Here is a 15,965-nt window from a genome sequence, read left to right as displayed (position 1 = left end):
CGGTTTGTAGATTGTTACCTGTAATTACTTGGCTCCCTGGCTGTGCTGGCCGTTTTAGCAGGCCTGAATCCCTGCCAACAAAAAAAAGTCAGGTTCATCTTCAGGACGACAAACAACATATGTGTCCAGTTTTTGGAACTTGGCTTTTCCTTGCTCTCGTTTTTTCCTTTCCTTTTCGCTTTGCCACTCCACTTTATGCTTGCATAAAATGGCCACTCATATTAACTTAGTCCAAAATGTTCTAGTCTACTTAGTTTGCAATCTGTGGGACAAGTGACTGATGATGACGTTGGTGGACTGTTGGTGATCACAAGTTTTACCCACAATACACTTAGGGACAATAGCGCGAATTGATTCACAAAACTTTTGTGTAGTAAAGTTAAACGTGAGAGTGAAAATGAAGTCAGTCATGCGCAAAACATTTGATTCTGTATTTTACCACTAGCGAATCACTAAAGTCAGTTGGTCTTGTAAGTTTTTGGCAACCATGACTCAGTCCTGACGAGGGAATCTACCCTCCACCCTGAGCAAGGAGAGTCATGATGGGGGCCCGTCCTAATAGTGATGTGAGGCCCGCCATCCATGAGTAGGACTGGGTACCGTTGGATATTTTTCGGGGACAAGTACTTTTGCGATACCTCACGTACGGTACCGGTTCCTGAACGGTACTTTTTTCGGTACCTGCCTTCACGGCGCACAGACGACGCCATGACTGCATTTGCACTCCATGCCACTAGGTGTGCTGTTTGCGTGTTCAACCTTATTTTACACAGACACCACAGAGGAAGAAGGGCGCTGCAGGCTCTCTCCGCATGTTGTGAGAAGAAGAATGTGAGCCGGCAAGACGTGGTAAATGTTCAGTGATGCAATGCAGGCGTTTTTTTTTCAGTAAAAGAGAAGAACTGAACGATCGTTTCCTCCGCGCATGTTTATTGACCACGCAGCCACTTTAAGACCTAAACTCATACCCGTATGCACGTCTCTTGTTCGATACCAGTATATACCGAAGTCTATCGGATCGGTACCACTGAGGTACCGTTAAACGGCACCCAGCCCTACCCATGAGTTCACTCCCCCACACGGGCCCCCCAAGGGCCTGGCCGGGGGTGTGGTGCCCTCCAGCCCCCCAAGAAGCCATTGATCTATAGTGGTCTCTAAAGGTCTATACTAATCTATAGTGGTCTTTAATGGTTTACATGGATTTATGGTGTTCTGTAGTGATATGTGGTCTGATGCTGGTCTATTCTGATCTATAGTCGTCTGTAAAGGATCTGTATGATCTTTGATGGTCTGCAGTAGTCCATTTTCATCATAGTGGTCTATGATGATCTGTATGATCTATCGTGGTCTGTAATGGTCTATGCTGATTTATGGGTGATCTATTTCCGTATAGTCTGATTCAGATCTAACGCTGGTCTTGTGGTGTCCTCTGCTGGTTCATGCTGGTCTCTGCTGGTCTAAAGATGGTCTAAACTGGCTGATGTTATTCTGAGCTGGGCAGTAAACGCATTCAGGAGATACTCATGCAGGTACATTAGTCTATAGGAAGTTTGAATAAATGAACCGGGATGCACCCGTCGTCTGCCATCACTCTCCTCCTCTTCCGTCTCCTCCTCCTCTTCCTCCTCCTCCTCTCCTCCTCCTCACTGAAATATGTGTTGGAATATGAATGAAATCCCCACAGTGTGAAAATGTCCCTCTGCAGACCAGCCACACTTTGTAAATTCAACAGCTTTTTTTCCTGCAGTCACAATTTGCATAAAAGTTTCTCTGCAGTTGCCAGAGTTACAAAGATTTCATGACTCAAAGTACCCAATTACATCCACTTCTGAGGAGAAATACTGTGAGCCGTGTTCACAGCCGGTAAAGATAAAGTCTGAGAGCCTCCAGCCGGAGCCTCCATTCAGCGAGACCAGCACGCTGCGAGAAGTGTCGCTCATTAGATACACTGGAAAAAATGAAGGCGGCCTCAGAGTCACAGTGTGAGTCCAGCAGGAAGGATACACTCTGCAGAGGACCAGTTACCTTTACAAATACTCACACTGCGCCCAATAGCTGCTTAGTTACATCCACAACGCGACTGAATAATCAAACCATTGATTATCAGACAGCTTTTTCTACCTGCATTGCAATCTGATGAAACATCCAGCAGCTGGGAAGTAACTAGTGCAGGAAAATTTGGAATGAGTACTTTTTACTTTTTCACTCTTATTTTATTTGTAGTTTTGTAGAATCTACAGTGACGACTCACATTACTGTGAGAAGTATTGAGTACTTGAATTATTGTGAGAATCTTCTTTTAGGTTTTCAAGCATTTATTCATACTTTCCACATACTTGAGGCCGTACGGTGGTGCAGTGGTTAGCCCGCCTCCTCACAGTGAGAGGTGTGAATCTGGCTTTAGGTTGATGTTGTTAGAACCTCATCAGAACCTTCTCAGTCTGAGGCAGGTGGTCATAACGTTGTGGCTGCTGATCGGTGAAGGCTCCGTCCATCCTGCCGCTCTCCTTTCCACACTGGTGTGTGTGTGTGTGTGTGTGTGTGTGTGTGTGTGTGTGTGTGTGTGTGTGTGTGTGTGTGTGTGTGTGCTCCACTCGCTGCGCCCTCATTAGTATCAGTGCAGGAGAGATGGTTTGATCCTGCTTTTTAATTATCTGTCTCTGCTGTTTTCCTCTTTCCTTTCTGCCTCTCCAGGGAGTTTTTCCCGCCAGCTACATTCACTTGAAGAAAGCCATCGTCACCAACCGAGGGTAAGTTCCTAAACCCCAGAAGACGCCACCGTGCACATAGTTTTGTCAGGAACCGCCGGCTCCATCTTGTTCTTTTGTGTCTTCATTAACTCCGCCATCATACTTCACTTCTGTTTATCGATGGCCCCAAAGCAATTACGGTGCGTCGCAGCAAATGGTTGATAAAAAGCAGGCAGCACCCTGACATTTCCTCACTCTGTTGGCAATTATCCCAACATTAGTTTATTGTAATGTTTTCATGCTGAGTCTGTTTGCTCCGCTCTCATTTTTTAAAATGAAAATCATTTTTTGGCTCTAGACAGACCCTGCTGGCGTTGGCGTCCTCGCCTTGACTCCCGTTTACACGACAATGTTTAAAAAGTGAAAAAGGAAAACTTTCATTGTGTTTCAGGGGTCTGTTTACACGACAACGGTGCACAGAGACATTCACCTGAAACACTGCCCTGTAAATGAGGCCTAAATATGATATAGTTAGAAAAAATGTTTGTTTTTTTTAAAATGTAAAATAAACCTTTATCTGTCACGTTCCTCTCCAGACAAACGTAAAGATTCTGCTGTTTGCAGTTTATTTTAAAATACTTTTTGTCATAACTGATATCCTTTTTCATTACATATATTGATAAACATGAAAATATTTCATTTTTTAAGACGTCCAGCTGGTGTAATACACCATGTGACCTCTAGGGGGTCCCTGTACGTTAGACCTGCTGCTCACCTCTTTCCACTGGACGTCGTTGTGTCAGAATGTGCTTTGATGAAGTTATAAAGCACATGAAACACACAGCAGTTTGTTAAACTGTGTTTGGATATGAGGGGAAATATGAGCTGTTAAGTCAAAGAAGACACGAACAGAAACACATGAGTAACACTGATAGGAAGTCTGTGTGAAGCTTAAAGCAGCTACACACACACAACACACACAGACACACACACACACACACACCACACACACACACACACACACACACACACACACACACACACACACACACACACCACACACACCACACACACACACACACCACACACAACACACACACCACGACACACAGCAGAGATAAATGAAGCCTTCAGCTTGATCCCTTTATTGTATTATCGCTCACTTCTGGCCTCACAGACTGAAGGAGTCCAAATCAATTCATGCTGCGGGGTTCCTGAACCCCCGAAACACGTCTGTTTTGTTTCCTCTGTTTCAGACTAACTGATCTCGGTGTCCTTCACAGGATTAAACTGCTCATACATTCAGTTTATGCCTTTGATTTGGATGGAAGACTCAAAGTGAACTTTTTAAAAGTATTTGAAGATGAATTTTCTCTGAACTTCACACTGATCAAAAACAGAGACAACTGATATTTCTGGTCTTCCTGAAGGCGGCAGAAGTTGTTCCTCAGGATTCCTGATGTGATGCAGTCCAGATTCTTTTTACAAAATGATTATTGAAATTTGTGGTTGTCTTTTTGATTGCTGTCACACACAGCGTGGAGCTCAGAGGATCTGGCTGCTCCACTGTGCTCGTCCTCACCATGCTGTAACTGAAGTTTGTGGAGAATGTGGACTGCACTCTGATGTTTGAGTCAGCCAAGTGTTCGTGAAGCACAATGCGAACATGGCCGGCTCCTTCCTGAATGATGCTGCAGTTGACTTTACTCCAGTCCCCACAGAGCCACGAGGCGTTTTTCTCTGCCGCAGCTGAAGCCATTTAGAGGCTAATTTGATGAGATCCCAGTTTTCTGTTGGGATCTGTCTAAATAAGGGATGAACCTCCTCTTTTCTGATTCCCTTCCAAGTTCAAGAGCACATATTTTAATACATTTGCATAATGATTGGAAAAGAAAGATTGCTTTTTTATTATTATTATTCGTATATGTGGGGGAAAAAAAACTTCAGATTATTGGGAGTAACAGACCGTGTCCTGATTTGCATAAGAGTTTTTTAATTAAGGCAGGGAGAGTAAATTAATTGGAATTAGTGAATCCTTTACTGTTTCTATCAGGCCCGGGGCCAAAAAAACACAAGAGAGGTCAGTGTGTGTGTGTGTGTGTGTGTGTGTGAGAGAGACGAACTCTCAGTGACACTTTATGAAGGTTGAGTTACTGAGTCAATACTTTTATTGATTACTTACACATCTCCAACAAGCGATATAATCTTGTTTATTATTACGGCTAAATGTACTTTCTAAAGCAAATATTCTCAATACTGGGAGGTACTTGAGAGAATAACTCAGACTTTCTGTTAATGTCAGCTCACGTCCTACAGGTCTGTATAAAGTTAAAACTTTGTAATAATCTGTTTGCTCTTCGCTGTAAACTTCAGCCAGTCAGCGAGGGAAACAGCCATTGTGTCTAAAACTTTTGAGTGAACTCTCAGCAGGAATCACATGTTCTCACTTTTGGATCTGCATCTCTCCTTACCCACCAAAGTTTCAGAATGTAAAAAACAAAACTCCAAAAAACATAAAGTGACTTCTCTTATTCGGAAATCCAGCCAATTACTGTAAAGGCAGCGGCAGCGGAGCCGTAACGCCGAGCAGGCAGGAGCTTTTTTGCTCGGTTTAACTCAGCAAAGCAGCAGAGGAACTTCTGCACAGCGCTGAGCTCTAATTGGTGAGAACATGCTGTGTGGCACATTTCAAATGCTAATCTACATGAAGAAGGTCCGTACGCGCCGCCGATCTCTCACTTTTCACCTGTTAACCCATCACAGTGTGGGATTGACATGTACTTTAAAAACGGCAGAATGCAGATGGATTTTAATGAGTGGATGTGGTGGAGTCGGCTCCAGACTGCCGGGAAGCTGCTGTGGAGCATCTATTCAGCGTCGGCAGAAAGAATACGCTCTCCGAGCTGACGTCTGTTTAAGAAGACTCCACACTTCAGGATCGCACAAGGAGAGGCAAAAGAAACCCTGTAAACACTCGCAAACTGAAGACGAAAGGAAAAATGTACCAAACAGCACACATCCAACCATCTGAAATTAAAGAGACGCTATGGAGACGGTTAAGTCATGCCACTGGTGGGCACCAGGGGGCACTGTAGAGTCTTTCTATCACTAGTCTGACTTTCAGATGTTTGACTGGATTCTTTTTGTTGATGTTGGATTTGTGATTTGTTAAATTCTGTGAGGATGGTTCATCTTGACAGGCTTTAGAAAAGCCTTCAGAAACATGTGCTTAAGGTTCACCGGGTATCTCTGAAGTCTGACCTTCAAGTGACTGCAGCAGAAAGATGAACTTGTGTTGAACCTGAAGGTTCATTTCTTACTTCTGCTTTTCTCCACTGACGATATTCACCTGAATTTCTCTTTTAATCTTCTCCTTTTTCCTCTGGTAACGCTGACCTAACCTCTCAGTGCCTGAAAGACATTCAAACCCACCGTTTGGAATAATCTCGTCCGGATTAATACGGTCAAATCTGAGGGTCTCTTGATCCAAACTGAACACATCAACACACCACCGTACCTACCCGCTGCTTTCAGCACTAATCTAAAGCTTGATCCTTAATGAGATATTCAGTCATAAGGTCAGAATCATAGTTAAATCCTCTCATCAGTTGTGCTGCATCTACAAGAGTCACAAGTTTCCATCGTCTGAGCTGAAAACCATCAAACTCCATATGGTGAACTCAGCCTGGAGGTCAATCCCAGGTCACGCTCATTTCACGGCGCTGATACCTGACAGGAGTCGTGGTCGGCGTGCAAACAGGTGCACGCTTGATGTGCGTTTACAAAAAAACCTCTTTAATCCAGAGGTCTTGCTGGTTGTTTGTCACAATAAGGAACAGGACTGTAAAAAGTCGGTCGGTAAACCGACCACCATGATATGTCGAGACACCTTTTTAATCGTGTGCAGAAGTTCCGGAGCTCCAGATCACAGATTAAACTTCTCACTTTCATGTCCTCCTGCGGTGTGAGAGAAGTGTGAAACGAAGAGTGGTGTTGTTTACATGTTGGCCATAAGTTCCAGTGAGGATCATGCAGTGAACTGATGTCTGTCCCGGGTTCGAACCCGAGGTTGGTGCCACCAGTCAGAGGCTGACGGTGCTCAGCTGTGACGCCATGGGAGAGGGTTAAAAAAAATGGTGTAACACAAACATGCAACTTGTCTACTGGCACAGTCTGATACAACATATGTCCATATTTATAAATCTAAAAGTCCTAGTCAAGGCTTTTAAGTTACTGCAAACTGTCTTTTATTTCAAAAGTATTGTAAGAAGTTGTCTCTATACAGCTTTGCATCCGAGTATTTTCTTTTAGTCTGGTTTTTATCAGCTACATTCAGAATAAAAGGCTCTTCTGAAGGCCGCAAATGATTTACCGAGATGAGCAGATAAATGTTCTTCTTTGAGGTCAGAACATCTGGAACAGAATTAAACTGGTTCAAAACAAACTTTCTTACACCACAGACCGTTTTAAACAGCACAATTTTTCTGCAGATGAGCTGGACATATAAAAAGGCTGTAACAAGGGCTTATGTAGGAAAAAAAAAGCTGACAGAGTTTAGGGAAGGAAAGAAGTGCTGACAGAAGTGAGGTGTTTTTCAAAATAAAAACTCATTGCAAACAAATGAAAATTAAATGTACACTTTTAAAATGAAACTTTTTACCCTCTCCTGCGGCCCGAGACTAAATGGTTGGAGCCTCCTGATTTAGACAGCAGAACTCTCAGTGTCACTGCTGGTAAATGTGCTTCCTCTTAAGAAGTTCTAGCTTGTGGTGTTCCTCAGGGTTCTGTTCTTGGCCCTTTATTGTTTTAATCTGCTGCCTGATGGGTGCCTTACAAGAAATTTTGAAAATGTGTCCTGGCGTTTGAGTATGATATGAACACGACCATGAACGTTCACATGAATATTAACATAGATATTAAAACAAACAAGAGCTCCTTTAATTGTCTCTCAGCTGTTTGAGGACTCACCAGGTCAAATGTCACTATTTCCAGAGAACTTGAGGAGGAATATAAACTTTTTTCAACATTTCACACAGTGTACCCAGTTTTGAATACAATGTTCGTCTGAGCAGAAAAGCTGTTTTACTTGTCGAGAAAATTTTTCCATCTTTTCAGGTGAACAATCGTTGTACCTCACTGTTTCATTTACTTTCTGCTTCATTTATTCATGGTTGTGTAACGAGTGATTGTTGAGTCTGTGTCTGAGTCGGGTCTGTTTCGTCTCGTTCCACCTGCCTCCTCTTCTCCTGGTCTTGACTCTTCCTCCCGTCCTCCTCGCCTGCTTCACAGCTGATTAATTCATAAAAGCCGGTGTGCTGGTTGAGCTGATCTCCCTGCTGAGCGGCGCTGGCGGCCGCCTGCTGATTTCACCCACATTAGTTACACTTGTTTCTCAGACGCTCCTCCTCTTCCTCCTCTTCTACTTATCGCTCGTCTCATCTCTTCCTCCTCTCCTCCCTCAATTCCTCCTTTTGACACCTTTCTCATTTATTCATCTCAGCCTTGGTGTTTGAACACAGACCCACACCCCCCCCTCTTCATCTGTCAGATAACTGCATGACTGTACTGTACATTTGCATAACACTACTATATACAGTCACAGTAAACAATGACATTTTAGTTACTTGATATCTATATACTAAACATCACTGTTTATACATTAAACAGGTATATTTGATTTAAATATAGTATTTTTAGACAGTACCAAATACTATAAAATGCTATTATTGACAGAACCATAGAGTAGACCGTGTTTATTGAGCATATCGTACATACTATAGTGCTACTTTTAACATAACTTGTACAATGAATGAATTCTAAATCTTATGGAACAGTTATTGTTGCGGTTCATTAGAAAGTCTCCGTCAGCGCTGCGGTGATGTTAACATTTCAATACAGAGATTGAAACATGTTTTGGGTATTAAAACAAAGCAGAGAGCTGATTTAAATCAAAGTTATCAGACAGATTCTGAAATGACTTGCTGCAGTTTTGAGCCAACCTTTAAAAAACGTCTCGTCTCGTGGAGAACAATCAGTGCTTCAAATGGAAAACATGATCCCATCAAATATTGATGTATACGGTTTTCTCTTTGTGTGTGTGTGTGGGTGTGGTGTGTGTGTGTGTGTGTGTGTGTGTGTGTGTGTGTGTGTGTTTACGGTTTGTTCCCTCTCTGCTTCAGTGGACTGTGACTGTTTCCATCTTTCCGGCATCATTCTCTCAAACCCACCATTGTCGGAGCTCAACTGTACGAAACGCCACACAAAGCAGAGAATTCCTGCTCTGACAGGCGAGGTCAACTGTTCACTGGGTCGCTCGCCTGTCGGCCGCTGTTGTTTGCGGCGTCGTGCGGCGGACGCGTCCCTCTGATTGGCACTCAGTGCATTCCTGTCCCGCTGTGTTTGCTTGCAGGCCTCATGAGACGGTGGCGCCGCTGGAGGACCCCATCGTGACCGAGGTCACGTCGACGCTGCAGGAATGGGCCTTGCTGTGGAAACAGCTCTACGTGGTGAGACCGCCGACACGCCGACACACAGAGCAGCCTCCAGACGTTCTGTGGTCATGTGAGGAGAGGTGGACGAGTCAGGCAGGGAGCCGGGGCGTAACATCTCAATCAGTGTTTGAGTCTGTAGGAGAAACTTCAGGGCTCCGGGCTCGAGCCTCTCTCTAAAGGCCCGATTTACACATCGCTTCTACTAAATGTCTGAAACTTGAAGGAACGGACTTTGTGTCTGTAATGAAGCTGCCGACATTCATTCCTCTGCTTGAGTGCAAAGTTTTATAAAAAGAGCCATTCACACTGAAGATTCCCCCAGAATGACTCCAATATGGACTCCTTCCATTCATCTGCAGAGACGGATGATAAAGAGCTGAAGATGGGCTGCAGTCTGGCTCTTCCTCTCTCTTTTTGTTTGTCTCTGTATTGTTGTTTCAAGCTGTAAACGTCCTGCTTTTCTCACTCACTCTCTGGTTCTCTTCTCTTCGGTCTCATTTCCACGTTTTTGCAATTACAGGTAATCCAAAAAAAAAAAACTCAGGAAAGTTTAGTGTTGCTGAAGCTTCATCGTGCAGTGGAAAAGTCCAGCTGCAGCTCCGGTCCGTTGTAGTTATGCTGTTGTTGGAGTTTGCTGGACTTGTTTGAGGTTTTGAACTTCTTGTGCTCTGAACTCCAGCTGACATCCAGGTTATAGAGCATCTTCCTCTCAGCTCTCATTTACTGTAACTAGTACCGCAACTCAACTGTCTTGAGAAAGTTTCTTTACTGTAATAAATTCACAATTTCCAGTCACTTGTGCAAGACTGGCTTCTATAACACATATTTACATAAATGCATGCACAAACACACACATGCACTCAAACATATAGATACCCACCCACACAAACATAGATAAATGTGCACATGTACATTCTTCTACATGCACTTGCACACACCTTAGGAATAAACTGTAGGAGTGTAAACCTGCAGGATGAGTGTGTTTGTCTCCAGAATGTGGCCTTTGAAGGAACCTGCTCATATATAATGCATCATTCTGAGTTGCTGTATCGCTGTGGCGTTCCTGTGAGTGCAGTGGAAGCTGCGTAAAGAGCAGCGCTGAGGTCTTTTCCGTGCCGCGGCCTGTTTCACCTGCAGCTGCAGCTCTGACCCGTCGCTCAGACCTCGCCGGACGTTCTCCAGACTCCGTCCGGCCCTTTCTCTTCTTCGCCGCGTGCCATCTGTCTCCTCGCCTTTGCGGCGCTCCTCACTGTCACCGTATGCGATCTGCTCGGAAACCCATCTGCAGGAGAGACGGACTGAGCTTCAGATGTGAGTCTGCGGCCCGTCTCCTCTCTGACGCTGCTTCCCGTCGCTCTCCCTCACTCTTCACACGTTAACAGACTTTTGTCTTCGCACCAGTGAAAGACCGATTTGTCTCTGTGGGTTTTTTTGTGAGACAGATTTTCTATTTCCATCCCGACAGAGCGAGTTCACATGAGCAGCTGTTTGTCTGTGGCACAGGCCGGGCGGAGGGGGGCCAGTGGAGAGGACTGTCGGGATCGACTGCAGTTCGTGGCTGCAGAGCAGTTTAAACACAAATGAAAAGGCATCGAACTGATCAGCGTGAGAGCGACCGGCTGGTGACTGAAGGACGGTCTGAAACACAGAGGCCTCCTCAGGATCAGCTCTCACATGTCGTCACGTGCACAGATACACACACACGTGCACGCTCATACATAGCAACGTAGACATATGGACGCCTCCTCCACATGCACACAAACATACTTGGACTCATATTGAAAACTTACATGCAGGGATGCAAATGCACACACTCACATGAACATGCATTAATACACACATTCTCTCTCACACACCATAAACCTACACACTTTCACACTCCGCACATACATTAATACATTAATGACTTCACGTTATGTTCTTTGTTCTCACAAGCTGTCTGCAGTGAAGCTCACACACTGGACCTGCTGGCTGTTCACACACTGCTGGAAGTGTGACTGTGTGTGCGTGTGTGTTTGGTTGTATGTGTGTAAGTGTGCGTGTGTCAAACCCGAAGACAGTGTAACATTTTGAATAAATTAAATATGAAGAAATGACGGCGAGGGCAAAGAGACAGAGAGAGGGAAGTTGCAGACAAGAAACAAAAACAAATAGAGAGCAGAGAAAGAAGTCAGGATGGAAATTCTAACCTTGGGAATGGAAAGATCGACTGTTGGACATGAAGTGAAGCGTAGAGCTGCGCTGTGGTGAACCGACAGAAAAGGCAGAAACTTGGAAAACACCCACGCCAGAGTTCAGATTTATAAATTTCTGCACTTGTTTCGATGGTTTATGTATTCTCTTATTATTATTTATTTACTCCTTGACGGATTGATTGATTCACTCAGTTATTTATTTACTGATGGACTGATTTCCTGATTGTTGTTGTTGATTGATTTCAGCCTTTCTTTCAGAGGTTCTTCAAACTGATCAACCTGCTGGAAAATGACATGTATATGGAGCCAAAAGCAACGCCGTCATGTTAAACACTGTTACAGAATTCCAGCAGCTTCAGGTCTCAGTGTGTTGTGTTATTCCATCAAGCAAATGAAGGCTGAGTTTCTGTGACGTGTTGAAGACGTGTTGAGACGTGTAGAGGACGATAAAGATGCAGTCAGAGGACGAGGAGAAGAAGAATGAATGTAAGAAACGATTTTATTTTATCTGATTTTCTCTTCTCTGTTATCTCTGATGTTGATGTCAAGTAGATATAAAGTGTGTGTGTGTGTTGTGTGTGTGTGTGTGGGTGTGTGTGTGTGTGTGTGGGTGTGTGTGGTGTGTGTGTGTGTGTGTGTGTGTGTGTAGGCAGGATAGTATGTGTTAACAAGAAGGAGTGAGGAGAGCAAACTGTGACAGTTCACAATGTGGAGCGATATAAAGGAGATGAACGCTGAGTGATGTATTGCTTCACATGTGTGCGTGTGTGTTGTGCATGTGAGCATGTGTGTGTCTGTGTGAGAGAGAGAGAGAGAGAGAGATGAGAAAAATAAAGATGGAACGGTAGGAGGAGGCAGAGGGCGGAGATCTGTCCTTGTTCTGTTCTTTTAACTTTACAGAGAAGTGACATTTTCTGCTGCTGCTGACACACACACACACACACACACACACACACACACACACACACTCACGTTCAGCTCATGTATTATTATCTATAACTGCGTGGTTTTTGTGAGGGAAACTGTATGTGCGTATTTCGTGTCACAGTTTTTTCCCTTGAATCCAAAATTCAAATTGTGTTATTTTTCTTTAATCTTCATTAAGATATTATGAAATGAGGAGCAGCAGCTTTTTGGAATATAGGCTAAAGGAAATGGGAAAAACAAAACAAAAAAAACTGACTTGATCAGATATAATCTATCACTGAACCATGTCCACATTTCAGGTGAAACCGTCCCGGGTGTCGCTGATACTGACAGGATGCCGATGCTTAATGAAATAGCCGAACATGTGAGGACAGCACTGAGGAAAGGAGATTGATTTTTGCTTATTGAGCTCCAAAAAACCGGAATGATATGAACACATCTGAGCTCCCAGCTTGTGTGGAGCGTTCATAGTGTATTTTCTATGTTAGCATCACTGATCACACCATGAAGTAGAAGAGAAATTACAACAACCAGCAGGAAAACAGGAGATAAATATCTACAACTTTTTAAATGCAACAACAACACAACACTTTGATCTAATGAAATACCTACAACCTATCAACATATTGACATGAGACTCTAAACTGTTTTGCCGTGAAGATAACGGCTGCAGGAAGCACAGATCTAAACCTACAGCAGCTTCACTAGAAAATGACCAGGAGGCCTGAGCCAGCTCTCACTGGAAGATTCAGTAAACAGGAAAGTCTTCAGCCAAATATTAAAAGTAGAGACTGTGTCGGCCTCAAAACTGGAGCTGGTTCCACGTGACAGAAGCCTGATAGCTGAAAGCTTTTCCTAGAGTTCTGCTTTTAGAGAACAGAGGAACCTGCAGTAGGTATATGAATGCAGAACGGTTTTGTTTCGTTGTCGTATTCATGCTCGATGCTGTTTGTGAGGACTCAGTCGTCCAGGAATCAGCACAGTTCTGACAAATGATTAGTAAGTGTCGAAAGTGTCCCTGCATCATACAGGAAGCCGTGACGACCACGAGGCGTCACATCGCCGCGGCACGCTGTTTATAGCGGCCTGAGTGGCTCAGGTGGAGAGGCGGGGCGTCCTCCGTCTCAAGGTTCGATATCCGTATCTTTCTTTCTCTCAGAAGAGGCTGAGTGGCGGCTGGGCTTCCTGTTGTCGCCGCTGTGTGAGTGGGTGAAGCGCTGAAGTAGTGGAAAATGTGCTGTGAAAGCGATGTCTGCACATCACTCCCTGCTTTTGTTGGTGAATGACGTGGGTGAATCGCAGGGACTCAGCCAAAAGCTCCAAGGAGACTGACTGAAAGACTCGGGAAGCATGCAGCTTTACCTGAGAGAACCTTTTTAATCCTCAGCATTAATGATAAATCTGGAATTTAAGACGAGTGCCAAACTTTTATTGCAAATGCCTGCACACGGTGGCCTCTCAGTGCAGCGTCTGTACAGAGCAGGGAACTGTGTCTTGGATAAACACTCCATTTCAAACCTGATCCTTCAATTTTGTTCAATCAACGCTGCCGGAACGTCGGAGGGTTGATGCACTGAGTCTGATGGCTGAAAGGAGAGGAAGATAAGAGCGCGGCGCCGTGATGGAGCAGCTGTATCTTCAGCCGGCTCCTCCCTGCGGGCTCATGTTGCCGTTTGCTCGGCGCAGCTTGACTGACGGCTCTCTGCAGTGAAACTAACAACGCGGGGTGACGTCCCCTCCACCTCTGGCTCAGACCTCTGACACTCGCTGTCACTGTGTGTCTGCTGGAGGTGATGAAGAGTGAGGAGGAGGAGGAGGAAGAGGCAGCTCCTCATCCAGCTCCAGACGCTAAAGAAATAAATATTTACCCATCACCTCTCATAATCAATCTAATTATAGATTTGGCAGTGAGGCTGACAGCCAATCACACGGCCCATCAAGCCGCCGCTGACAGGCGGCGAGCTGTCAGTCGTCACAGGCGAGAGCAAGAGCGAAGCTTTTCTGGAAACACACATTCAAACATCTATACTTTATATCGTTATTTGTGCTGAAATCAGAGACTTCAAAGCCGCGGTGCTCGGCTTGATCGCTACACTTTCCTGGGATTGACTGATTTAAACGTATTGGCAGTTTGTGATTTCTGACTGAAGTCATGCTCACATTAATGCTGTTCGAAACTATAAACCGTTATGATGTAACCTGAAAAGTAAAAAAGAACTGTTCAAAAAAAGTAAGAAAGCGGACTTGTATCTGGTTATGAGGTGTTTGTTTTGTCCCTCCTCTCCTCCCCGACACTCCGTGTCTCAGATTTCCGCGTCTTGTGGGAGTTGTAACAATTAACCAGGTGAAAACGGCTGAAGGCGCGTGTTGTTTGTCTCCCCGGAGGACTGGCAGAGGGTGACTTACACCCTCCTATCTGCCTCGCGCAAACACAAATCTCTCACTTTTCATTTCCAGGCTCTCTGCGGGCTCCGGCGCGGAGAAGCGAGCTCTGCTGTCACACGCCTTCACCATCAACACACCCCATTTCACTATCGGTGGCGTCCACACCTCCGTATCTCTCCCCGCTACGGCGTCGCTGAAGTGCTGCACGCTGGCCCGTGGGTGGCAGGAGAGGGAGGGAGGGAGGGAGGGAGGGAAGATGGAGAGAACGGGTCAGAGGAGGGATAGAGGGGAAGAATATACAAAGACATTGAATGAGGGAGGCAGAGAGAGCAGTTTGAGGAGGATCTGAAGTCCTTTCTGCACCGAGGACGGAACCCGCCGGATCCACACCTGTGAGTACTCCAGGCTGCTGGACAGTGGAGACGTGTGGGAGAGGCAGCCAGTCCTCCGGTGTGTGTGTGTGTGTGTGTGTGTTGTGTGTGTGTGTGTGTGTGTGTGTGTGTGTGTGTGTGTGTGTGTGTGTCTGAGATCATGTGTGTGTCCATCATCTATAAGCTTCTAATAAGTGCAGCGCCTTATATTCGCCGTGGTGACTTCACTCTCCGTTGCCATGGCGACCTGCCCATTGTTGCCGTACAGTAGCAGGGGTTTTTCTGCGACCGGAGTATAAAAGACTGTAAATAAGAGCAGGTTATGAGTTTTGACGCAGCGTTTCGGAGTGGGGAGACGAGTCCTGAATGCGGACGGGATTATTGTGTCGCGCTTTGAGGAAGTGTGAATAAAACAGATTTAGAAGCTGTAATTAAACTTCAGCAGAGATGGGGCTGATAACTGAAGGTTACCGTGAGAGCAGCCCCACTGAGTGACTCTCACAGCCGCTTTATGTGTGTTTTAATGAACTCCTTTTATGGTCGTCTCATTCCATTTTCGCCTCTCTGAGCAGAATGTCGACCTGATGCTGATTAAGTTGCCAACATTCGCTCCATCACAACAAAACAAACAGAATCTGGTTCACATCTGCTTCACTGTTACCTGAGTGTGTCACAGAGGAAGTCGTCCTCACTGCTTCCTGCTCCTGAAGAGCACACAGCATGCTCCTGGCACCACACACACACACACACACACTCTGGTCTGCCAGACTCATACGGTTGCCTGGTGGCTGAGTTCAGACTCGCAGCATGATGTACTCTCTGTTAGAGGACATTTACTTTCTTCTGTGGATATTCTCTGATGTGAAAATATGCAAGTTATTGTGTTCTGATAAAAATTGTGACAAA

General features: G+C 45.0%; 1 protein-coding gene across 1 annotated transcript in view; it reads left to right on the top strand.

Moving 5' to 3' along the window:
* Window positions 1-1,523: 1,523 nt before the first annotated feature.
* LOC115388465 (dedicator of cytokinesis protein 3-like) overlaps window positions 1,524-15,965 on the top strand; it is a 57,534-nt gene continuing 43,092 nt past the window's right edge. Inside the window, exons 1-3 of the mRNA XM_030091629.1 lie at window positions 1,524-1,529; window positions 2,695-2,750; window positions 9,100-9,196. Of these exons, the coding sequence (XP_029947489.1) occupies window positions 1,524-1,529; window positions 2,695-2,750; window positions 9,100-9,196 (159 nt within the window). The remainder of the gene's footprint in view (window positions 1,530-2,694; window positions 2,751-9,099; window positions 9,197-15,965) is intronic.

The sequence above is a fragment of the Salarias fasciatus genome, chromosome 5 (genome assembly GCF_902148845.1).
Source record: "Salarias fasciatus chromosome 5, fSalaFa1.1, whole genome shotgun sequence".
Lineage (NCBI taxonomy): Eukaryota > Metazoa > Chordata > Actinopteri > Blenniiformes > Blenniidae > Salarias > Salarias fasciatus.
This window is presented reverse-complemented; position numbering and strand designations above follow the sequence as displayed.